Below are 27,018 nucleotides of genomic sequence, written 5' to 3'. Positions count from 1 at the left end.
AGCTGAAGGGGCTTAGCTGAGACAAGCTGTAACCTCAGTGGCCTTACAGAAGGGCTGACTCATGCCAAGGTTGCTGCAGGCTCTGGGTCTTCTTTTCCATGATAGACAACCTGGCCCTGGTCTTCCTACTCCTCTACTACCTGGCAGACAGGCACCATCCAAACCTTGCCTGACCTGCTAGAACAGCACCCCCCTCCTCCCGAGAGAATGAGGACAAGAAGGGCCAGGAAAAGCACTTTGGAAACTACTTGCACCTAATAAAACATATTTTAATTTAACTAATGTGAAATCCAAAGTGAATTCCATCAGTCTAAATGGGAAAGATGCTTTATTTATATTTATTTATATGAGTTCTTAATTTAGGCTTGATTCATGCCTCATGAATAAAACTACCAGTTTATAAAATACACTGCATATTGGTCTTCATGAGCCCTTACAAATCTTTAACAGACCAGTAGGACATGTGGCAAGATTCAATATTTGTCTTAATTTTGTGAATAAACAAAACTTTTATAGAAAAAGTTCAATAAAATTATAATCAACAAAGTAATATAATTAGAATTCCATGTCTGCTTTTTTATTCCTCTAGTCCAAAATTTCTCCTAAGAACTGTACTAAGCATATCAGATAAACTTATGACATTGACAGCCATATCAAAATCTAAAATGATGAGGCTGGGGAGATAACTCAGTGGATAAGAGCACTTGGAGTAAAAGCAGAAGTCCCTGAGTTCAAATCCCTAGCACCCATGTAAGAGCCAGTCATGACCATGTAGACCCACCACTGGGAGGCAGATATACACAGATCCTGGGAGTTCACTGGCCAGCAAGTCTTAGCTAAAACAGTGAACTTCAGGTTCAATGTGAGAACTTGTCTCAAAAATAGCAATAGTAAAATAATAGTAACAATAATGATGTGGACAGTGATTAAGGGATACACATGTGATGTTCTTAATCTGCATGTGTACAGGTGCACATATGTGCATACTCCAAGTATGCATACAAAACATATATCACATGATCTGGAGAGATGATACTTTACAGATATAGTGTGGATAATTAGAAACAATGGAGTACAGAAAGATAAACTGGTAAGAAATGGCTAATAAGTAACACATTAGATAGAAAAGAGTATACAATAACTAGAGCCACAAAGAATAGACCGGGTAGAATAAAACTAACACTTTTATACACATTACACTGTCAACACTAAAACAAAAGCTATACTGAATATATATCACTAAAGACAGCATAGGAAAAAAAATAGACACAGGTGCATTTTTGGTTGATTATTCTTTAAATGGCATTTCTAAATGTTTTAGCAAATACCAGAACCACCTGATGTTTTGCTAAAACTCATAATGCTGACTCCAGCATGCCTCCTACAGCTTTAGAGTGAGGACTAACACGCACCCTGGAGAACTGGTGCAGACAGTCTGGTGACTTTGAGGACCCCTGGTTCAAAGAAATGTTACAGAAGTAATGCATAGTTTTATTAATATTCTTCTAGTTTAAAAACTGTACAAAGCACTACCAGAATTATTTAGCTACTTTACATTTGATCAAAATTTAATATATTGATAATTGGGCATACTAAAAATTTAGGAGACAACCAAGAAATGGGTTGGTCAAGCTTTTCTCTCAAAGCCATTATTAAACAAATTTAGATTCTCTGGGATTCAGAGGAATGGTCCTTCACTGCACATGTAACAGAAGGAGTTTTCCGATGGTTTTTCTAATACACAGGCTAGGGGGGTTAGAAAGAATGCTTTGGGTGAGGAGGGCAGTCTTCTGCAGTTTCCATAACTTCATGAATTTTCAATACTCTGTGGCTGCTTTGGGGTTGGTATTTTACTCAGCATTGAGAATGAATATGTGGCATATTTATAATAATAATTAGTTCAAAAGGGCATGAAACTGGTAATTTGGTAATGAGTATTCAATGTAATTTATAATAATAAATTAGTTCAAAAGGGCATGAAACTGGTAATTTGGTAATGAGTATTCAATGTAATGTAACAAACACACAAAAGCAGATCAACAAACACGTTCTGGAGGCCTAGGAATATCCTTCCCTTCTCCTCTTCTTTTATAGAGCGTATGCTCCATTTGCTGAGAGGAAGTCAGTTCTGCTACACCATGCAGTAAAGCCTGGGTCCAACTCTACACCTGAGGGCAAATGTACCAAGAAGTGCTAGAATATTGTGGCTGAGATTGTACTCTCATGCTTCACTGGTCTGCAGAATAACTTCTTAACCATCAACTGCATATCTGTCGAAATGCTTAACTAGGCTTTCTTTGCTAGGATATTGAGTTTGTGTATAAACTTAGACCCATGTCTTCTATGTGGTTCAAATTCTGATTGGCTTTATTCCCTCTGATGTTAGGAGCAAATTAATGATAAAATACTAATTGCCATCATTAAGATTTTATCTTGTTCAACAGCCATACTAAAAGTATACCAATAATTTAGAAAAGCAGGTCTCTTAAAGTGTAAATTCACATTGCAAAAGTGCTTGTGAATTAAAGCTGCACAATGTATTTATAACAACTACAGTAACAATAGCAAAAGCCAATACCATGTATGCTTTCTCCTTGGTAAACTCTGAACACTCTGCAACCCCAGAGACAAGTCTGCACTGGAGTTCAAACCTCACTAGCTATGTGATACAGGGGAAGTCTGCACACTCCCCTGGGTTACTTCCTAATATGCAAGAAAGAGGAATGACCACAGGGAGGGCTTTACACAAATCTTGACTTTAGTGTTATACAATTTGCCCCTTCTCTTCTCTATCCATGCCATGTAGTGAGCAATCAAAGGCACAGGCTCTCTATGGAATACGTCATTCAAGCGTGAAATACAATCTCTTCAATACATAGGAAACAATTCCAAATATTAGTCCACAAAAAAGCCTAAATATACTTAGAAGGGTTAAAAATCAAACAATGTTCTAAGACAACAAGAAATGAGATTTGAAACTAAGAACAATGAAATATTTGACAAATTTGTAAGTAGTGGAAAATAATATTCCTAAATAACCAATGGGTTAAAGAAGTCACAGGGAAGTTAAAATACTTTGAGTAGAATGAACTGAAAATAAACTTATTCCAATTCTTCATAGAATACACCTAAAGCAAGGCTTTGGAGGGAAATACCCAATTTTAAGTTGTTGCCTACATTAATAGTCTTCATAATAAAACAATCGACCCACGGAAACTGAAACGTACTCTGTATGCCTTTGATAGACTATAAGCCTTAGGTAAATAAGCTATCAATAGGAGTATTCTTGAGCCTAATACTCTTCTCATTTTTCCCCTGTTAAGGAGCATATAACATATTTAGGGACAGCAAAATCAGCCAGTCATCTTTTTCTTGGCAATGACTATTTGGAATTGTTCTTCTGGGGGTCCTAAAAGATAATGTGATGACTTAAAGATAGAATTACTGAACATGGTCTTTGAATCACAAGACTTTCTGATGATCAGCTAAGTGTACATACACTTAGCAAAGAGATGGGCTTATCATCTGTTTTATAGATGAGGAAGCTGAGGCTCAAACTAAGAAAGCTCTCTGACAGACAGTGCCTGTCTCAAGTTCCATAACTTAAAATCTGTTATGTACACTGTGATCATTTTCACTGACTCTTTCATATGCTTTGGTTATAATGAGGTAGTCTAGTCTAAATTCTAAACATTTTAAATCTGGATCCATTTTCTTATAGGCACAATATATAACAAACAGATGTGACTGGAAGACTGTAAAATAAGTGTAGCCCTGAAAAGATGAAAATTGCCCCCAGTATTACAGTGTTTCTTACTTATTTATCAGCTGTTTGGAGCCAGAACACTCAGCAAAAAGACATAGTTTCACAAATAAAGAATTCAGTATTACAAAGGAAAAATAGCAGCCTAAATAAAAAGTTTAATCCTAGGGCTGAAGAGATGGCTTGGTCATCAAAGGCCAGGCTTATAACCAAAACGATAAAAGCTACAATCCTAAATAAAACTGTTTTCCTCTTAATCAAGGCAAGCAAGTTTTCTCTCAAAGTAACCTCAAAAACAAAATAACCTCTGACCCAATTATTAACCTTCCCCTATTTGATAGCATTTCCATTTAAATCTTTCCCCAAAGTCCTTGTTTATGTAGCATACATGCACTCATGCACACATCAGAAAAGGCTATGACTTATATGCTACAGTGCATGATAACATCCTTTTCTCTGTTTATTTCCTTATAGATTTGTACAGAAACTGCATAATGGTTATACTGTAGCACTTCCAACTATTTCTTTAATGAAACACTCAGTTCTTAGAAAGTGATGGAGAACAGGGCTGTCTGGGTTTACTACACAAGTGAACTATGTTAGTTAAGACACAGACTCTTAAAGGGTAATCTTTAAAGATTAACAATGGCACATTCTCTCCTGCTGTAAATATTAAGTGTAGTCAGTCTCTTTGACCAAACACAAGAATATTCTTATATATTTGATGACTTTTTGAACATTTTATACCAATAAATTTTAAGTTTCTCAACATAAAAAATACATACATGAAGAACTGATATGTTAATTATTTTACTTAATCATCTTCAAGATATATATCAAAACATCACATTATACTCCCTAAGTGTGTATGTGTATGTATATCACAGTTAACTGTAAAGAACAAATAAAAATAAGAAATATATTGATTAATGAGAAAAGTACACTATGAGCCAAAGATTAGCCACCTGAGGCACACAGTCCTAGTTATTCCATAAAATACATTAGTACCAAAAGTATGTTAAACTAACTAAGGGTCTCATAGGAGTTCCCAAACCTGAAGGATTCCTAATGCTCCCTCAGTTGTCTTGGTAGGCAACATCTAGCAGTCTTCTTGCATTTTGGAAATATTCTAAGATAGGCAGAGTGTAGAACCCAGCTTCTACTTCAGAAATCAATGACCTGGAAAGATCTTATCCACATGACAGCTAAAGCATATATTATTATACCTATACATGTCCATTTCAACAGATGAATACTATAGTTTTATAGTTACATATCATGGCTTTAGTTTATTAACATATCTTTAAAAAGATAGAGGACATTGGTAGACCCAGGCAACTGATATGAGATCCTTCCCTGTTGGTACTATTCTTGTTTACCTTCCAGGACTCTCCCAAGTTTATTAATAATAAAAGATTTTTAAAAGCTTGTTTGAACCGGCCATAATGAAATGGAATCTAGTAACACCATAGAGAGCAGCCATAAGGGCTGTGACAGCAACTGTGGAGGTAGACCACGGTCATGATGCTCCAGAAGGCACAGTCTACATGAGGAACCGAAGCAGAGAGAATGCACATTCTTTCTCCGGCTCCTCTCCAGCCTTCCTATTTTGTAAGTTCAGCCACATCACTCTGATGTGTTCATTTTTGGTTAACCAAGTGGGTTTCTGCTAACGATACCAAGAATTTGAATAGATCAGACTGACTTGATATCTAGTATATTATGCATTTGCACATAGAAATTATTCTACCATGGATTTTTAATTCTTCAAAGCAAGGTACACAAGGAAAAGAGGGACATCAGCATATTCAAAAGATTTTGGCTTTCAAATAGCTTGACACTCCTTTTCAGAGGCTAGCAAGGTAGCTCAGTGGGTAAAGGGGCTTGCTGCCAAGCCTGACAAGCAAAGTTCAACCCCTGGGACCCATGTGGTAGAAGGATGCAACCCACTCCCTCAAGCTGCCATTTGGCCCCAATCCTGCATCATAGCACAGCTTCAACTCATTGTCTCACCACAATAAATACATGTAAAACAAACCATCAAAGAATATTCCTCTATCCTTTAGAAGCAACTATGATAACATCTTAATGAACTAAATTCTGAGATACAAATAATATAGGGAAGTAACAAATGCCAGCATAATGGCAGGTGGGGTCTGTTGTGAACTAACCTCAGCTTTGACCATGATGCCCTAAAAGAAGACTGATTGTAAATGCCATCTTTGGCCAATAAACATCAACACAAACAAACCAATACAAAGGACACAAGAGGAGTCTTGGGTATCCCTAGAACAACTAAAAATGTGCTTACATTTTTGGTGTGCCCTCTTTGCACCCAAGACCATAATGCACCAAAGCTAATACACACAAAGGCTACAAAAAGAGAAGGATGGAGGAGAGTCCACAGGCAGAATGAAGGCCTGGAACAAAAGCTCCCACTTAAGATAGCCCTGGGCTCCTAGGCACTTGAGCAACCTCAGCTGAGGTCCCATGCACTGCAGGGAGATCCAATCATCTACTTATATTCCAACCCAGCTCCTGACACACAGAATTAAAAGCTTTGTTTAGTTACTGAGCTCAGGGATTGCTTTTTATAAAATAGGTAACTGAAATAGGACCATGTACTATGATATGAAATTCTTTATATTTTGATAACACGCTATATGCACTGAGAAGCTGTCAATAATGAATACCTGAAGAAACTTATTTTTTATAATTTTAAATCACAAGAAGTTAGACTTAAATTATCTGAAATTATGAGAAAATACTAGTGTTCATTTTACAACAGTTAAAAAATACTACTGTATATGTAAAACTCCTACCCAAAAATTGATGGAAAATTTTACACCACAAAGATCGATGCCATGATAGACATGAAATACCACAACTGATCTTAAATGAGACCCGTATGTTGAATTGAGCCTGTCGTGAAAGCAGTCAAAACAACAAAGGTAAAACTGAAAACCTGGAGTGAGGTTGACATTTTAACCTTATCTGATGTCAAATGTGAAACAATATTGGAGTGCTCTGAACCCAAATCTATGAGGGTCCGCGGGCTGATGTAGACTCTCAACCTCAATAGCACAGAGAGCAGAAACTTTCTTTAGAAAGATGATTTCTGGTGGGTAGTTTACTATAATAAATATTAATGATACTTATATTTTATTCATATTGAATGTTTAGATATATTTAACATTTTAGTACTGTTGTGTTAAATACAGTATTTCATTAATAATAATTCAGCAAGTATAAATAAAAAAAAGTGATTTGCTTGCAATGACTTGTTAAGAATGTACTGGTGTGGCACAGCAGCACACTGAATTGAGAGTACAGATTTGAAATGGTGGCTCTCATTGTTGCTACTGTTGTTACTATTATTGTTATTCTGCTTATGACTACAGTGCCTCACCTCAAAAAGGATTCTAGTAATAGTAACTGTGCTTAGTGTTGGTGAGAAGTTTCCTGAGTTCACATGGAAGAGAGGATACAGACAAGCCAAGTGAACACTTGTTATTCAATAATGATAAAACAATGATACAGGCTCAAAAGAGAAATAACATTGTACAAATTTTCACATGCTCTAGAAAACATCTAGAGAAAATGAACATAAGGAACCTCATAGAGCCTGTGAGACATAGTAGCACCCATCATACTAATAAACTTCTAATGGAAACAGATCTGAAGACATCATCTGATTCATCTTCTAGTATGTGCCTTCCTGTTGTTTCCATATACTTTTATTTTTGTAGTGTGTGTGTGTGTGTGTGTGTGTGTGTGTGTGTAAAACAAGGTCTTACTCTCTAGTGCAGTTGGCTGGGAACTTACTATAAAACAGCTGGCTCACCTAAAGTTTGTGATGACCCTCCTGCTTCGGCCTTCCAAGTGCCAGAATTATTGGTGTGTGAGACCATGCCTGGCTTTTCTACAAATACAGTCTAGACTTATTTACACATGGTCTGCTTATGTGTAATAACTTTGCCATTCTTGATAATGAGTACTATTTATGACTTCAGTTAATTTTTCCATTCTATTGTGAATTCTAGTCAGGCTTCACTCTTAAAAATACAGTTAAACTGCTTTTCTTTTAAGTATACTTTAGGTATAGTACAATGAGGAATATCACAAATGTATATAGTTCAAAGAGTTGTGACAGATACACACACACACACACACACACACACACACATATATATATACACACACACACACACCTATAACATAATAACCTTGAGCGTTCCATGTCAACATGACCAGTGTCATTCCTCCTTGCCAATGCCCTATCCTGTCACAGCAGAGCCTGGGTTTTTTTTGTCCTAACAATCTGTATGCATGGAGTTATACGGTATGTTCTCATTAGTCTAGAGTTCATCATTCAACACAAACTATTTTTGAGAGCCCAGAAACTGTTATAGTATATATTACCACTCTGCTGCTTCTGTTTGTTTGTTTGTTTGTTTGTTTTGGGGGGCTGATGTCTAGTATTCTTGATGTTTATTTTCCACACAATTTGTTACCCACCAAACTGTTGATGTAAATTAAGGTGGCGTCTAGTGTTTAGTCATTAAGAGCTCTTAGGGTATAAATGCAACAAGTCTTGGGGGAGGGGGAGCAAAGGCTGAGTACCTGGACATAACGGGTCATAGGCTATATGCACACTTACTGTCACACAATACTACCCTACTTTTCATCATGTGTTACAGTCACACTGGCAACTTGTACTTAGCAGTTCCGGTTTTCTACATTTTGCTTACTTTTTTTTTTTTCAATTCCTTTTCTCCCCCTCCTTCTTTCCTTCCTTGTTTAAAAGCTAATCTATTGGATATTTGTCTTAGGGTTTCTAATGCTGTTTTGAAATACTATGACCATAAACGAGTTGCAGAGGGAAGAGTGGTACTTTGTTTACACTTCCACATCAGTCTAGAATTGAGGAAAACTGAGGCAGGAACTCAAGCAGGAACTTTAAGTGCTTTTTACTGGCTTTCTCCCATGGCTTGCTTAGCCTGCTTTCTTATAGCATCCATCAGTCCTGAAGTAGAACCACCCACAATGGACTTGCCCCCCCACCCCCACTAATCACTAAGAAAATGCCCTACAGACTTGCTTACTGGAAAATTTTATGGCACTATTTTCTTAAGTCCATAGCCTGCTTCTCAAATGACAAGTTGGCATAAAAGTATCTAAGACAGTATCATAGTGGCTAAATCTTGTTTTATGGAATACAACAAACATTTTTATGGATTATCAGCAACTTACTTGGTTTCTTCCCCTGAATATTTAAGTTTTTACCAAATCTTAAAATAATCTACTTAACTTTGGACAGTACATTTCTAGACCCAAGTCTTTTATCAAATACATTTTATAGATAGTTCCTCCTCATCTATAGCTACTTATTTTCTCCATTTTGCTGAAATCTTCTGCTTCTTTACAGTACACTTGATACTGGAATGATAGACAGACAGTGCAGTCAGAATCCCAATGCTCACCTAGTAAATCCAGAAGAGAAGGCAACCCGAGGCAAGCTCTGATGAAGGGCCTGGTCACTGGCCCACACTAGGATGTGCTCCAATCTTTTAATGATCCGACTTGATCCGAATTGATTTCTGGTTTTAACACCCATACCCCCACCTGCACTGTACATGACATCTAGTGTTTCAGTATAACTACTCTATTGATGTAGTTATAATACTGAGTAATCTCTCAACTCCTGAATTTCAGAGGCATTAAACTGGGTATTATAAGGAAGGGGCACACAATATATGCCCCAGTTTGTCAACAGCTACTAACAGGCCCTGTCTAGCCATTATTCTTAAATCATGTAGTGTAGGTCCCTGGCTGGGTCTTATTTTATAGACTATGTACTGTTAGATTGTTTAAACCTAGTAGACAGCACGTAGACATCCTGGCTACTCCTATCCTACCCATACAAAGACATCTGTCTTTGTCTTGTTTGGTCAGTGTTGAATACCAGTCAGTGAGGAAACTGTGGTGAAAAGGAAGTGCAGTCTTTATTAGGCAGTGATGAATGGACTGGATACTGAAATTTAACCTGGTAATAAATAGTGATGCCTAGACTTTATTCTTCAAAACAATATACTGCCCAGCTGCTAACTCACTCAAACCTTAAATCACACACAAGCTTGCACGTCTCCTGTCTGGTACCTTTTGAGGGAGAATGGGCTGGAAAACACATTGTCAACCAATATTTTCCTCTTTGCTACTAACTTATTACTATTCTTTGCAGGCTTTCCTATCTTACAAACATTAATCACCAATATTACACTTTTAACTTGAGCTAACCACTTTAGCTAGGAACATCTGGTATATTACAAGGTATTATTGTATGACGATCATTTGTAGAAATAATAAAATTGAAAGCAGATCTGACTTTCATGGCTATAATAGACTTCCTTATTTGGAAAGGCTGTGGAAAGACAACTAAGAATAAGTTAATTTCTGATGCTCCTGAATATTTCTCAAAATATTTGCCATTATTTAACTCAATTTCTACCACTTAAAAATACCATCTATTAAATGATCTTTTCTAACAATGAACATCCCCAAATGATCTAAATCTCTAAATTCTTTCTGGAGTTACTTTTTGTAACAAGTCATCAAGTTCTTGTCCCCGAAGCCCACCGTGGAGTGGAGTGGCACACAAAACACAGACGGCAGTATAGGTCTAAAATCACACCACCACAAGAGAGCACAGCACAGCACAACACCACAATAGAGATGGTGCAGGCCTGTAACTACAATAATACATTATAGTATACCATACCACAACACAATATAACTTAACAGTGTAGCCTGTAATCACAACTTATCATACCATACCACAGCAATACCATGTTGAGATCATAACAATACCACACCAATCGTAACACTACCCCACAATAACACAGATGTGTACAAGGGTATGTGTACAGGTCTGAAATCACACCACCACAGTACCACATCACAACACAGGACATCACAACACACTATCATGGATTGACATGTGGTCAGGCCTCTAGTTACAGCACTTGAAAGGCCATTATGGGTTATATGAGATCCTATTTCAAATGGCTAGTTTACAAAAAGATAATGAAAACACAAAAACAAAAACGCCAGCAATAATCCTTGCTTAAGGACTAAACAGAATTTGGACATAATCTAAGAACCTGTTACATTTAAGAAACAAGTTTCATCTTTTTTTTAAGGTTTATTTATTTTAGGTACGTGAGTACACTGTAGCTGTCTTCAGACACACCAGAAGAGAGCATCGGATTCCATCACAGATAATCCTGAGCCACCATGTGGTTGCTGGAAATTGAACTCAGGACCTCGGGAAGAGGAGTGCTCTTGATCGCTGAACCATCTCTCTAGCCGCAAGAAACACATTTCTTAAAGAAAAGTATTTCAGAAGGGCTTCATAGTTTTCAGAATGTATGTATAGAAACTGTTTTAAGTAAACCTTTAAAAAGTGGGCAGGTCATGACTACCGAGGAAGGAGAGTTGATTTTCTTCAGGGTGTAGCTACAGGTAAGTTGTCTACAAGCCAGTTAATAATACCGCACCCGTGCACATATAAGCAATTCTAAGTGAACTCAGTGGGTTATTTTAAAAAGAGACATTAAAAGTAGGAAAAAGACACATGATCTGGGAGGAGGAAGTGTAAGACAGAGTAGGAAATGGATAAGAGGAAAATGGAGAGAGAATATGATTAAATACGCTATAGACATGAATAAAATTATCAAATAAAACCCCCAAAACATTAAGTGCTTTAGAATATTTCTTTTAATATTTCAGATTTACTTTTAACAATATAGGCCACAAGTGCTTTATTACAACATAAGTATATTACCAATCTCAAATACTGAAACAACTATGAATTAAATCAACTGTTTTCATCATAATGATAATGAATGGTGAGGGTCCAAGACTAAACTGCCTTATCACTGGAGCCCTAAAAGAAAATGTGAAGTATCTGCCATAGAAAAACAACAACAACAACAATAAAAACAGCCCAAACACTGTGATTAGGGTACATTTATCTAAAGCCTCTGATGCCTAGAAGTACAAAGAATGATGTGTAACTTTCCAGCTTAGAGAAGATGATGATGTCAGAAACATGTCCCACAAGCCACCCTTCTTCCTGACAGCTCATAAGCCTTTCCCGTGCTTACTATGACCGCCTTAGGAAGGGCTGGTTGCCCCACCCCCTCCCGCTGCTCTTCCCCTTGCCCCAAGATGACACCACACAGCATCAGGAAAGAACTTTCTCCTGTTCTGATATTAGTAGTTACAAAGACGTCTACAACCTCTTCTGCCTTGTCTTCTCACATAAAAAGAAAAACCCAAAAAATCTTTCTGGAAGATTCCTGGCCATCAAGGGAACGCAAATTCTGAAATGGTTCTGAGGTGCTGTTACCATGGTAGACCCAACCGCCCCCTGTGGAGGTGTGCTTCAGGCACTGCTCAGTAAATATCAACCGCTCCCTGTGGAGGTGTGCTTCAGTCACTGCTCAGTAAATATCAACCGGGAGGTGAAAAGGTTTGCTTCCTCCACCGAACCTCCTAGCATTTGGTTTTGATTCACAAGTACATCTGCACCTTAGTTAGTTCTTATATCGCTCTAAACAAAAAATTCCCAAAAGTTCCAAATTAATTAAAATGCCCCAACTTTAAACAGAAGATTAACCATTCCCTTCTTTGTGTCAGTACTATCTGTCCAAGGTGAAACAGCTCTGAAGCATAACATGCCAGGAAATTTGGAGATCCCAAACATGTATGTGCTAGCTGCAAGCACAACAGTGTGTGAGAATGGTGACATCACTACTACTGCCTACACACTCTCGTGTAATGGTTACTTAGAAGGAAGACTTACTCCTCTTTTATTTACTTCAAAATCATTCCCTGAATATGACAGCAATAAATCTTTTTCAAGAGGCTTAGAATTGCTCATCGTTAGAACATTAATGTTGAGGTTACCAAGTTTCATTCCAGATAGCAAACGTTTAAACATGACCATACTAACTATAAACTTGGCTTGTGACATTAATGATCTCACACCAGTCTTTAGGCACTACAAGAGTGAAAAAAGAGGAAAGAAAGAAAGAAAGAAAGAAAGAAAGAGAGAGAGAGAGAGAGAGAGAGAGAGAGAGAGAGAGAGAGAGAGAGAGAGAAAGAAAGAAAGAAAGAAAGAAAGAAAGAAAGAAAGAAAGAAAGAAAGAAAAGCAAAGAAAGAAGGAAGGAAGAAATCAAGCTAGCTAAATAACACGGCACTGGATATATTAATCCAGCTTTCTGTTGGCAAGAATCATTCTGAACAAACCTTTGACTTGGAGGTGTACTAAGTGGATTTCTTATGGAGGAACAAGAATACCTATCCTTTATAGGTGCTATAATAAACTTGTAGAACCATGAGAGCAGACTACTAAAGTCAAAAATAGCTTAGATTCTAAGCAAGGGCTGTGATGGATATCTATTAGAAGGACACCTATAAATAAACCTCAGTGCTAACACTGAAATAAATAGCTGCAGACATGGCTATTTCTAAGAAGTGTTTCCTTTATTTTATACTAAAGTACAGAACATTGACTCTATTAAGAATCTCTGACAAAGACCAACTGTATTAAGCAACACTCTATGAAAATAAAATGTCCTAGTTCTCCTTTACCAGCTTCTGAAGAGCAGCTACTATGTGTAGGGAAATGCCCAAGACCCTGAAGTCTTAGGGCAATACCTCTCCCATCCACTGGGATACATGGTACTGAAATAGAGAGAGCAAATAACAAAACAAACAAACCCACAGGGGAAAACAACGAGCGTGACTTTCTGGAGAACCTGGAAGGCTGTACAGCCAGTGGGGATGTCAAGTGCAGCAGTTGCTATGGCTAACAGTACAGAACATTCTCAAAAAATTAAAAATACATGTTCAGTATGAGCCAGCGATCCCACTGAATATAGCCTCGAAAGGAGATATTTATATATTTGTGTTTGTGTTAACATTCACAGCAGGCAAGAGTGGAAGCAACCTAAATATTCTTACAGATAAGAAAATATGGCATATGCACACAATGGAATGATATCCACACTTAAAGGTAAGGGAATTCTTATCCCATACCATGGATGAGCCTTGAAGAGTGTTTGCTAAGTTAACTGAGCCAGTCACAAGACTGGGAGTCTATGGAAAGAATGCAGCTGTATGGAGAAAATGAAGCATTAGAAACAGACCAGACTCCAGGCCTATAAGGAGGAGGTACAGTGTGAATATATTCAGCAGTATCAGTTTACACACATAAATGGTTAGGCTGGTTAATTGTACCTGACTTGTATTTTGTCTACAGTTGAAATAAAAAATTCTTAAGGTAAACTCTGAGTGGAAGGAGAAAAAGATTATGTCAACACTTTGTTCAGCAGTGATTAGGCAAACAGAGTGTTGATGACATATAGAAGTAAGGTATACGTCTCATGATGCTTCCTCAGAGAGATATGGAAGCTAAGGACTCAAGCACAAAGAGTTCTAAAACCCATTCTTATAACAACAATAGCAAAACGGTTTTTGTCCTTCATCACTTGTAGCACAGTGACTCCCACAGAAACACAGGCACTGCTCTGTGGTATGGCAGCTGCAGAGCTACTCTGTCCCACTCTGGACCTTGTCTGCCTGCTATAAAGTTTTCATTAGTGTTGAGTCCAAACTTCCCACTTAGTTCCTTTCACTGGCTGCTCTTGGTTCTGTCCTGTGAGCACCAGAGAGGACAAGAATAACCAAGTTCTTTGGCTTGAACAACTTCTTATTGTAAAAGGCATCACAGAAAATACAGTAATTTTAAAGTCTCTCGTTTCCTTGTAGTAAATCTTTTAGCCTAATGCTCTAAATGATAAACAATAGGATAACAGCATTTTAAATTGTTTTCTTCTATAACAGAGTTTAAAGGCTGAGGCAGGAGGACTGCCATGACAATGACCAGCCAGAATTCCCCATGGCTCAATACAATCTGAGTAGACACAAAGGTATGACACATTACTTATAGTTTTAGACTTTCTATCAGAAAGTACAAATATGAAAGGCTCAAGAGTGACCTGATTTCTGTGTTAACTAACACATGCATTTTTCACAGTCTCACTATGGCATTTCTGCACATCATTTTCTTGTTCCTGTTGCTCCTCCTCCACTCACTGCCCCTCATGCCCTGCTAACCCCTTGTAACTTGCTGTTTCCAGTAGCTTCTTTTAGAATGTCCCTACTTCTTCAAGCACCTGGAATCAGACTTTGAAACATTGTCTGCCTCTCTTGTTTTTCCTAGAATAACTCTCATAAATCTAGATGTTAAATAAGATACTCCGGACTAAAGATTAGAACAGAAGCATATGTTCTGATTAAGCATCAACCTCATTTTTATTTGTGTTAGGGATTTCATCTATGAAGCACTTAAGCAGCCTGAAGTGATTAGAATGTTTTCAGTCACTGTGATCTCTGGGGTAATTTGCACATATATAAACATGAACTGATACTAAGCACTAACTATCAAACACTAAATCACTGAAGCACTTTAATCAATTACTTATAGTTCATCTCTATGAAAATCTCTCTTTTTTTTAATTTTATTTAAACCTCTTGTGTCTCGGCACTAGAACTTTATTTCAGGACCTAAGGAAAGCAATCTAGGCAATAGTCCTGTGCTCTCTAAATCCCAATGATTGATAGGCTACAGTGTGTACTCAAGTTCTTTTGAATGTTTCCGAAAAGTCTGGTTCCAAGCACTTACTAGAAGCTCTGCTAGCTTTTAAATGGGTTGGAATTCACCTGAAAAAGGAAAGAAAATGAGTCAAATAAATTAACGGTCATTAAGATTTCAACAGAGTCCTGAATGAATGAGCATCCAGTGAGCTTCCTTACACTTGGTATTTAACGATAATAAATCTTCATCTGAAATAAGCAAAGGCTTCTCTTCGTATCATTTACTTATCATTTAATTTCAACCATATGAGTAAGTTTAATATTTGTCAAATTTATGATGCATTTTAATTTTAATATCCATTTCAGTGATTAAGTGACTACAACTGTATTTCTACTTTGATTTTTTTCAGTACTAAACAAATTATGGTGGGATATGATAGCACACTCCTGTAACTCCAGCATAGGCCAGATGAGGTAATATGATAAGTTCAAGGCTAGCCATGAATCCATATCAAAACCCTGATTCAAAAAACAATCAAATTTCTGTTCCTGTTTAGGGATAGATAGAATACAGTTATTTCTTGAAGTGCCTTTGTTGTTCTGTTACACAGTTATTTCCTCTGAGATTAAGCCTTCCATGTTGGAAGGAAATGCCTTAAGAAACAGAATGCTCTAAGACATCCTCAGGCAAGCTAAGCTGCCTGGAAGAAGCAGGCCAAGCTGCCTGGAATACACTAAGCGCAACTTGAGCCATATAAAAAGAATACTTTTAGATTTGATGAGCTGCCTGGTGTGTGCAAAGTACTCCAAGTTTCCAGCTTACACGATCTGTAGCCATGCTGTGTGGGGTTTGGTGATGCAGGTGTTTTTGAGTCTTTTGTGCTCCTGTAACATCTCACCCATATTCCTGTAAGTAACCCTAGTAAAATTCATTGGCTCTCCAAACTGGATTATAGTGGAATCTGTAGTTTGGTTTGTTGTCGGTTCCTTATTTGGTGGCTGTTCATATCTCAGGAATAATGTTCTACAACATCTTCCTCAAATTAAACAAAACAGAACCTATCAGTCCTTTTTTTTAAAAAGAAAAAAATTTCTTCATAGAACGTAAGGCTTTTTCTGCCATTACATTCTTTCCAATAGATGCAGATAAATGAAAAATTGTACATAGTTTTAAGTTCTATTGGGGTTGAAATTAAAGGGACTACCAATTTCTTTTGGGAGTTAAGCCACAAATAGAATTAATTGTTAAACTTGATTTTAATATTTTAATATTTTAAATATACTCTAAACACAATTTAATTAGAATTGAGATACTAAGTCAGGCATGGTAAAGACCACCCATAATCCTAACATTTGAGAGGTTGAAGCAGTAAGATTAGAAGGGCAAGACAGCCTTGGCTACACAGCAAGTTTGAGATGAGGCTGTCTCTAAAAATAATGATGATAAAAATTTATTTTATATATATATATAATATATATATATATGCATCAAATTCTTAGTTGCATTTGTTTTTAACATAGAAACTGCTAGGCTCTTTATCTTCTCTGTGATGAATTTAGATGCCAGAGGAAAACTGTCTGATTTTCCTGATTACAGCGTCACAGTGATGTTTTCAGAATCTCAAAGTAAATACAAATAGCAAAAGAGTTAAAAATCTTTCAAAACCCTCAAGGTTCTTAATAAATTAGTAAAGATAATATTGGGCAAGTGATTCCTACCGTCTTCCTTACTGACATGCAACTGTTTACCAAGTAGCTAGAGTTTTTCAAGGAACATTGCTATTAAAATTAAACAAAACCACAAAATAAATAACCTCACATGGGGGGTAACTTTTCTTCACATTGTGTGAAGGTATGCCTCTATAATTTTCATTTGTTAATTCTGTACCAGCAGAGAACTGGCAGGGTTCTGGTACTGTCATTTCTACAGCCCATCACCGGATTTTCTACTTTGTAAATATCTATCCTTCCGCACCTGCTTAAAAAAAAGGCAATCTAGAAATGGGTCAGAGGTTATCGCGCTACTGATTGGTTGTAATAAAGAGCTGACAGTCATTAGCTAAGGCAGGAAGGAGGAGGGCGGAACTTCTGGGTAGAGAGTGACTTAGAGAGAAGGGGAGAATCAGAATCAAGATGGACACAGCAGAAACAGACAAGAACTGCAGGGGTGGGGATATCTAGAGCTAGCCATGTGATTGGTCAGGTTGTAGGTTAAGTTAGATGAGCTAGCTGGAAGACTGATCTAGCTTTAAACTTAATTAGTAGCCTCTGTGTCATTATTTATACCGTGGGTGGTCCTTGAAAAGTCTCACATTGTTTTGGTCCTGGAAAGATTAAACCTCAAAGCATTGAGGGATGAGCCGTTCCGTGTCAATGACTGCTCTAGTAGGATCTGAAGACTACTAGCAAATCTTTACTGGTAAAGGAACTTGGGAGAAATTTATGAGTTTGAAAGCAATATTAGGCCTTTTTACCTGCTGTGGTCAGAAACTGTAGACCGTCTTGATGAGATCTACTGAAGGGCATGTGACATTGCTAGAGCACCATTCTTGGGGATCAGAGGACAACACAGAGACTAAGCAGGAAACTCAGAGGTAGTACACTAGTGAGGGCCAGTGATCAGCAAGCTTTGAAAGGGTCTTCATCGTGAGTTATCACAAGAACACTGTTGGATGCAGCAGGTGTTCCTCCCATACCTGGGTTCTGTTGCTGGCCCTCCTTAGCATCCCAACTCCTTTGAAGCTATGTTCTATACTTAGCAATCAACTACTGTTTTCTGACATACGGACGCTTGGATTTCTGATTTTTAAGCCACAGGTCAGAGATTTGGCTCTGTTGAGGACAAGCCTGCAGAATTCTATGATGAGCAGCCATCTGTAGCTAGCTGAAAGGCCACCTGCAGTAAGTTTTTCCAAAAGGAACTGTGAAGGACAAGATCTAAGGCAATTTCTAACTTGAAGTATCTTGTCCACAGATGATCTGCTCAAGCAGTTAGGGTGCCATTATAAGAAGCATGGGTCATCATCTTTATTTATTTCTCTTTGAATCAATCAATTGCCATGTCTTCTTTCACAGCCAACTCTTCTGTGTTTCTGCAAGTGCTTTAACCTTTCTTTTACACAATCACCAAAGATTCTTTTTTTTATTGGATATTTTCTTTATTTACATTTCAAATGCTATCCTGAAAGTTCCCTATACCCTCTCCCCACCCTGCTCCCCTACCCACCCACTTTCACTTCTTGGTCCTGGCATTCCCCTGTACTGGGGCATATAAAGTTTGCAAGACCTAGGGGCCTCTCTTCCCAATGATGGCCAACTAGGCCATCTTCTGCTACATATGCAGCTAGAGACATGAGCTCTGGGGGTATTGGTTAGTTCATTCTTAACTGACCCTCTGTTTCTAGTTCCTCCTTTCAAAAATCTATATTATCAAAGTGGTATTCAGTAATCTTAAATAAACTCACAAAGAAATTTGAAATCATATGCCTCAAGATCACACTCCTGTTCCCAGTGTTTGCCTAGTGAGATAGACAGACCCTTCCCGTTCCTTCCGTTGCCAGCTCCCATGCGCTGCTCTTGCTTTGATACTTTCTCAAGTCCCCTCTAAAAGAAATGAGCTCCTTGTATCCATCCTTATCAACATTTAACCCATTCTATTAAGCTTTCTCTGTTGACAGATATCAACTATCCGTGCCTTCAATTCTTTTAGTACTGTTTCTATCTATATGCCTACCCATGAACTTCTGGGCCTAGTCAACTACATTCTCAGAATATACCTTTTATTCCTTCTTTCTCCCTAACAAATATTTAAGGAACAGGACTTAAATTTCTCATCTTTATATCTAAATAGCTAGCACACTTAAGGGCCTTGTGAATCTACTCTAAAGGTACTAGGACTTCACTTATTCTCTCTCATTAATAAACACTTCCTGAGTACCTACTCTATGACAGACACAGAGGCTAGGAATTCACAAAGGGAATTCAATTTAAAAATTGAAAAATGATTCAATATGATGGAAAAATATATATTACAAAACAATGGTTTCTCAGGGGTCAGGTTTTCATAGTATGGCTTGTCACTTTTTGTACGTTCCCTAGGCAAATATGATCAATTTAGACTTGAGTACAAAAATCATTCTCAGCTCAAACATAATTGTTTTTACAAATTTAGTCCAGTTAGATTATCTTGTTTCAGTTCTTTTTCCTTTTGATGCAAAAACACAAGATCTCATTGCTTAGTCTAAAACTCAGAATTATACAGGTCAGCTTTAATACCTATAACAAATAGGCTGTCAACATCATGTGTTAAAGGGAAGAGTACCTGAGGATTAATTCTGCTTTCTCCCTCTGCATAAGAAAGTGTTCTTGCTGAGGCTGAGTTTGGTTCAAGAACTAAGAAAGCCTGACAATTATAAACATTCCCTTAAAAGGATATCCACAGATTGTTAGTTCAAGTTATTCTGGAATTGTGATGAAAGGGAAGAGCCTACAAACCGTTAACTCTTTTGGAACAGTGAATATAAAAGTCAGTGATAGAGGAAATGAACTTTCCTGACTCAGTAGCCTTGCTTTACTTATATATATTTATTAGCCACTGTATAGTAAGTAAGTGTATGTATTAAGGTCACTGAAGCTGAAAGAAACTATGCTGAGATAGACTTCATCTCTTTCTCCCTGATGTTAGTAATGAGAACACACTGGATCTTGATTAATTGGAAAATAAATCTAAAGGCGTTCAAAATGTGTATTCTCGTATTTATACATAACCTACCCAAAACACTATACAATGTTAGAACAAGATGGTAAAACAATCTGATCACTTTTATTGAATAAGCTTGCTAGTCATGAGTAATGGGTCAAACACATAACAATACTAATTGCCCAGACACTCTTGTTTAGCTACATGAATGTATCCAGAAACCTCTAAGGAGACTGTTATATCAGTAATTTTGTTGTTGATGCTATTATTTTATTTCATTTTTAAAGGATTGCTCATTTTTTAAAGAAATGATACCCCAAACATTAAAAAAAATTGCCTCCTCAGTGAAATAGTATTAAATTTTCAACCTTAAAAAAATTCTAAAGGAAAATAGTTTGTAAGCTAACGAGTACCCCAGCTATCATATGTTGGAAGAAGTTTAGCACAATTCCACATTACAGTAAGAGATAAAACTGTATATAAGAAAGACTGCTCCCCTTTTCCCATGGGGACTTTGGTGTGCAATGGTTGCAAACAGCAGCTCCTTGGTGTGGTGTATGTAGCCTATTATCTATATGGGTTGCCTCAAGGGACCTTGGAGACAATTTTCTGCCAGTTGGTAATCAAGCCTCTGATCACAATGCTGTCCCTGATCTAGGCTCCAGACAGGGATGCGTGGTGCCTTTGGGAAGCCCCAGGGCACAGTGGCCAGGGTTCACATTGGCCAGGTCATCATGTCCATCCGAACCAAGTTGCAGAATAAGGAACATGTGATTGAGGCTCTGCGAAGAGCCAAGTTCAAGTTCCCTGGCCGCCAGAAGATCCACATCTCAAAGAAGTGGGGCTTCACCAAGTTTAATGCAGATGAATTTGAAGACATGGTTGCTGAGAAGCGGCTCATTCCTGATGGCTGTGGTGTCAAATATATCCCCAACCGTGGTCCTCTGGACAAGTGGAGAGCCCTGCATTCCTGAAGGCTTCAATAGTTCTCTCCTATACCCTACCAAATCGTGTTCAGTAATAAATCTCGCATCAAGTTCGCTTAAAAAAAAAAAGAAAGAAAAGAAAGACTGCTATCAGGTGAGGTTTCTGTTCTCTTTTTTAAATGGAAACTACAACAGCAAAGTATATTTTTTTAGCCTGAAATACTTGGCTACAAAGACAAACCATTCTGCTATTAATAGCAGTATATGTGGTGTGCATGTATATGTATGTGGGTGTGGAGATTGGAGGTTGACATCTACAGTCTTCCTTGATTGTTTTCCAATTTATATATTGAGGCAGGGCTCTTGAATCAACCCAGAGCTCATTCAATATCTCACTAGCCAACTTCTGGGGATCCCATTTTTGAGATCCCCAAGTACTGGGATGACAGGAGAGTCATTACACCCATCACATACTCTCATGGGTGCTGACTACCCAAGCTCTGAGATTCACATGTATTTGCCAAGGGCTTTTTACTCATTGAGCCTTCTCTTTTGCCCCAATACTAATTATTAAGTATGGTAAATTCATTAATAATTTTTCTGTGTTATCCATTAAAAGGAATTTAAATCTTAATTAGTTTGAAGATCAAATTTGACACTTGGTAGCCAAAGTAAGCAGTGAAGTCACATTTTAAAATATTTCACCAGACAAATGATTCTATTTAAAAAGGCTGGAGAGACGGCTCAGCAGGTAAAGGCACTCGCCTCCAAGCCAGCCAGCCTGAGCTCAATCCCCAGGATCCACATAGTGCAAAGAGACCTGAGTCTGGCCTGTATGTGTGTGTGTGTGTGTGTGTATGTATGTGTGTGTGTGTTTACACCTGCACACGTGAAACAAGGGTAATTAAGTAGGCTATTCAAGAATGTATCATTTCTAAATCCTAATCTCAAGAAACAAAACTACAATTAAATTTGATAGTGGTCACAGTATTGTCATTTTATACAAAGTGCCCACCCTCTGCTATATTTACTATTATCAAAAAATACATTCATAAGCCTTAAAAGCTGAACTTGCTAAATGACAATGGAGTGAGCACTCATTTTTGAACCATCCTCATTGGGACTGGAAAAGGCCTGAGATTGAATGTCTTCAAGCACAGTTACACACACCCACAAATGGCCTGCCTACTGCAGACATGAATGTTTGTTTGTAACACTGGGTGGAGATGAAGTGGCAAGCATAAAGGGCATCCTTTCAAAAGCTCTCCCAGTATATGGAAACTCTTACTTTCTCGTTTATATAAACTGGTCCTGTAGCTCAGATAAATACAAGTCTTCTGAAATAGAAACATCACAGCAGCCTCACTAAACTTAGCGTTGTTCTCCATGATGGGCATATATTCTGAGCTCCACCTTCAGCAAACAAATGTAAAGGTACTGAAAAGGAAGCAGTCTTTATATCACCAGATTTAGGAATGACGACTGAAGAGATGTTACTGACAATACTGTTCCTCTGTTGGGTGACTTACACAATATGATGCATTGTCTTCCTCCAGACAGAGCTGTGAACCACAACCTTTTGTCAAAGGTTGTACTAACTCACATCAAATTCGGCTTGATGTGACTGGGCCAGCTTCCTCTGACCACACAGTAAATTGGGAACATGCTTTGCTTCTTCTCTCTTTTTTAAAGGTCATAGGCCTGGGACCTCTACAGACAGTAGTATCATTAAAGGGAAAATTCTACTTGGTTCCAAGAATGGCAAAAACATCTTCACAGAGGAAACTGTTGATTAGCAATTGAATGAAAGTAAAAACATAACTTGTAAAGCAGGGCCTAAAAATAGGATACAGAGCTCACAGAACCACAGGCAGGCAGTGCTGTTTGTACCGAATGCCTTGAGAGTCACCTCTCCCTTTTCCCTTCCATTGTCTCCTAGAGCCACTAAAGAACATCAGGTTACATCAAGAAGCTTGAGAAAAAAGCATCCGTAGAATAAACTTACCTGTAAGCTATTAGCTGAAATTCACTAAGTGATACAAAGCCTATTCTTTATGAGTGTAGTAAGGAAAATACAGTGCAGTCTTGTGGCTTTAATTAACTATCTGCTTATTTGAATACAAAATTCACATATTTGTAGAACTGGGTGTGTCGTATAACTTACATGGTAGCTTGTAGCTTCTTCAGATTTTTCCTTAACTGAGCATTGTAGCTTATTCCTCTAATACCAGAATGTTAGAGACTCAGGCAGAAGTAATGCCAAGAGCAAAAGGCCAGCCTGGGCTACTACACAGGAAGAGCTATCAAGTGAGAGCTTTCCTTAAAACACCATTCCATCCACCTCTGAATATCTTTCCTGTACTATGCGAGATGTCTATTTTATCACCAAAATTAACCAAATAAGCTTTAACTCTCATTTGGTTTTTATTATCCCCATATCAGTAATGTCAAGAAACAAGTTCAAAAGACACATGAGCACAAAAACAGCATAAATAGTACCATAAAAATCTTTATCTTTTTTCTTTATTCAAGAATAAAATAGGGGCTAGAGAGATGGCTCAGTGTTTAAGAGCCCTGTACTATTATTGTGATTTTGCTGGGGGTCAGAGTTAAATTCCCATCACCCAGATCACACTTTACAGCCTCTTATAACTCTTGCTCTAGAGGATATGAAGCCTCTGACCTCCACAGGCACCCACCCACAGATACATACACTTAAAAAAAAAGGAGGAGGAGGAGGAGGGAAGGAGAAGGAGGATGGGGAGGAAGAGGAAGAGAGAAGAAGGAGGAGGAGGAGGGTTCATAAAAATTAGAAAAATGGCTTATAAAATAAAGCCATAGAAGTTGATCAATTTATAACCCTAAAGAAGTTTACAGAAAAAAAAACTACTGAAAGATATGGGATATTCCAATAATGAATAGTTTGTTATAACAAATATCTAACCATTAGTTGTGGCAAACTATTTCCTTTCACAGAAATGAATGCACATTATCTATATTTAGTAAGATAACATCATAGAGCAATATACAGCTATTTCCACTGCTAATTTACATAATGAAAAGTAAAAACCTTTGCTGTTTCCACACCCCGAGCCAAGGTATATAATTATCTTTGCCAAACGTTCAGCAATCTACAGAGTTTGAGGGCCTGAGACATCATGAGTAGCCAGGACTACATCTGTTTTACGGACATTTATTTAAGAAGGGAGAACTTTGACCTAGTCTATAATTCTGTATGAATGTGGTTTAGACTTTTATTTTAAATAGAAAAAAATGGTAATTTGTCCAGGAATTTTTTGGAAACTAAAATTTACAACTAGAATATTTAAATAGTACTATACAAAGATAGTACATCAAAAAACAGTGAAAAGTTTAGGGGGAAATATTCCATTGTTGGTAGTTTAGTATAGTTCACCAATGTGCTTTATATATAGTAAAATAAATAAAACTATACAAATAAATCTAACACTCATACATAAAACACCCCTATAATTTTTAATAATGCTCTCCACTTCCACTCTGCTCATCTGGATCAAAATAGATGTGTCTCTATGCTACTAAGAGAGTACCTATGCAGGCTCCAGAAACTTTCAGCTTTGGTGCTGGGAGCCAGGGAGCTCCCAGAACTGCAAATCCTCTTCCTGTTCTATAACTGGATTCAAGGACAGTCTTTAGAGATGATTCCTGCTTCACTAAATGCAAACCTTACCTTTGGAGATGGCTCAGGGGAAAGGATTAAGAGCTTAGGTGCACATAAGCTCGAAGAAACGACATGGGCTAAGCACGTGAAAAGAAGTCCCTTGGCCCCTACATATAAGATACACATGTGTCCTTGGTCTACAAAGAAACAATTTAGTCTTTTTTAGTTAAAAAAAAAAAAAAAGGATGAACAGACTTCAGTATAGAAAGAGATGAATGAGCGCTCAGAAGACTCTCAGGGTCCTCTCTAAAGGCACCACTGCACCAGCCTTTAAACACAAGGTCAAGTCAAATACACAATGACTCCAAGTCTCTTATGTGGACCTAAACAACTGGATCATATCACAGTATTCTTGGTTTTGGAAAGGAGCGCATTTATGACAAAGAACAGTGGTACAGCAGTAGGAGACAGAGTCAGTGCACTGTAGAAGGGCTCGCTTAAAGTTGGAGTCAGAACATGCAACTAGGCTGCAAAAAGGACGGAAAACAAAGTTGTACTCATCATATGGCTGTCCAAACAGATAAACATCAATAAATGTACAAACATTTCAAAATACTAAGTAAAGCTTGGATACTAAAGATAGATCATTTCATAAAAATAAGGAACTACTTCTGAAGTCATGTGTGCTCAAAATTCACAACTGATTTCCTCTCCATTATGTTTAGTGATATACATATTCAAGCAATTGTTGTTTATTGTCCTGACAGAGTAATTCCATACAGTGTTACTAACCAATAGCACAAAGGCTCCTCTAGGGTCCCCCTTACCTTTAGTTTCAATCAGAACTCCTGGCAAACAGGTTTAAGCAATGGATAGCTGTGTGTCCTGAGCAAATACTGACTTTAACTTAGGATACACTCATTTCCATTATATTCAGAAGCTTAGCATTCTCCACCTACATTTTCTGGCTGAGCTGTAACTACACAGAGCAGAAAGCTCTGAATGAAAGCCACAGGAAAATGAGAACTCAATCTGAGCATGCCATGGGGAATCAGCTTGCAAAGGCATCCAGCTTGTAAGAATACAAGGAATAAAAGTACAGGCTACAGCAACAATATCAATAGGTAACTGAGGAGTAGCCAAGTTGTGCCATCAAGGATCACTGAAATACAAAATAAACTAACTCTTCCCACATCACACTACATTTGGCTTTTAAGGGCCTTTAAGCTGTAGGAAGAATGACTACAAAGGTCCAGTTATAGAGGAGATGATGACTCTGACTCCTCTGTCGAAGCAATTCAGGTGTGCCTTCTGTTATCTGAAGTAGTCTATGTAAGATAGATATAAGGAGAAATCTTAGTACCTCCAAATTAAAATAGGTGTTATCACACTGTTCTATTTAAGTATGATCTGATTTGAAAGCTTTAGTTTTCAAATATTCAAAATTAGAAGCTTACACAAATAGTTATGTATGTGTGTAACCAAAAGCATTAATAGTTTACTATAGAATATACATAAAAGCTGTGGGTAGGAGCTTTTTATACATTAACTCATTTACCGCCATAACAATCCTTTTACAACTTTTTCCTGCCTTGACTCCAAGTTCAATTAGATCTTTCCACTGCACTTGTTTGTTGAGTTTCTATGTTGATAAATTTTATCATTGCTGTGAACATGCACCTGATAGATAAGACTTAAGGAAGAAAAGAGATATTTTATCTAGGATTTCAGTGACTTCAGTCCACTATGGCAGGAACTCTGTAATGACAAAATTTGGAAGGAGGAGCCAGGGGAAGAGACAGCCCCCAAGGACATGCCCTCTGTGAGCTACTTTCTCTAAACAAACTACCTTCCATAGTCTCATTAACTCATACATTCTATGGGAAGTTTTAATCCAGGGCTGGCCATGATGAGTCACACCTATAATTCTGCATTTAGGAGGTAGCAGAAAGATTATGGGTTCAAGGTATCCCATACCACAGAGTGAACTTGAGGCTAGCCTGGGATATATGAGAACATGTTTCAAAAAAGAACCAAAATTAATCAGTATGCTGAAGCATTCATTAGGTAAGGGTCTCAGACAATGCTCCCACCGAGGTACTCAGCTATATATTTTACTTATCCCCAAAGATCTGTCAATCAAATCAAGCTGTCAAGATTAACCATCATAATTTCTTTAGTCTTCCTTTTCAATGTTCTTTCTCCTTCTTTAATTTAAAAGAAAAGGGTTTTACTATGCACCAAACTCTTGGTCTAAAATTTTCCACCTTTCTCAGACTTTAGAAAAGACGAGACCATAGACATGGACCATGGTATCCAGTTGTT

The 27,018-nt window shown here is 37.6% G+C and overlaps 1 protein-coding gene and 1 non-coding gene across 4 annotated transcripts in view; one reads left to right on the top strand and one right to left on the bottom strand.

The window, feature by feature from the left end:
• Cwc27 (CWC27 spliceosome associated cyclophilin) overlaps positions 1-27,018 on the bottom strand; it is a 201,230-nt gene that overhangs the window by 129,596 nt on the left and 44,616 nt on the right. The window contains exon 11 of one of the 3 annotated variants that reach the window (XM_021180317.3): positions 20,606-21,168. The exons of the other annotated variants lie outside the window; for them this stretch is intronic. Within the exon in view, the coding sequence (XP_021035976.2) occupies positions 20,958-21,168 (211 nt within the window). The 3' untranslated portion in view covers positions 20,606-20,957. Of the gene's footprint in view, positions 1-20,605; positions 21,169-27,018 lie in introns of those variants that run through there. 3 annotated transcript variants of the gene reach the window in all.
• LOC115029206 (small nucleolar RNA SNORA70) lies at positions 20,601-20,734 on the top strand. The gene has a single exon (XR_003834758.1). It is a non-coding gene; the product is annotated as a small nucleolar RNA SNORA70 (small nucleolar RNA).

This window comes from Mus caroli, unplaced genomic scaffold (assembly GCF_978045245.1).
Source record: "Mus caroli unplaced genomic scaffold, Mus_caroli_1 scaffold_15, whole genome shotgun sequence".
In the NCBI taxonomy this organism is placed as follows: domain Eukaryota; kingdom Metazoa; phylum Chordata; class Mammalia; order Rodentia; family Muridae; genus Mus; species Mus caroli.
The sequence above is the reverse complement of the archived record's forward strand: the minus strand, read 5'-3'. Positions and strand labels throughout refer to the sequence as shown.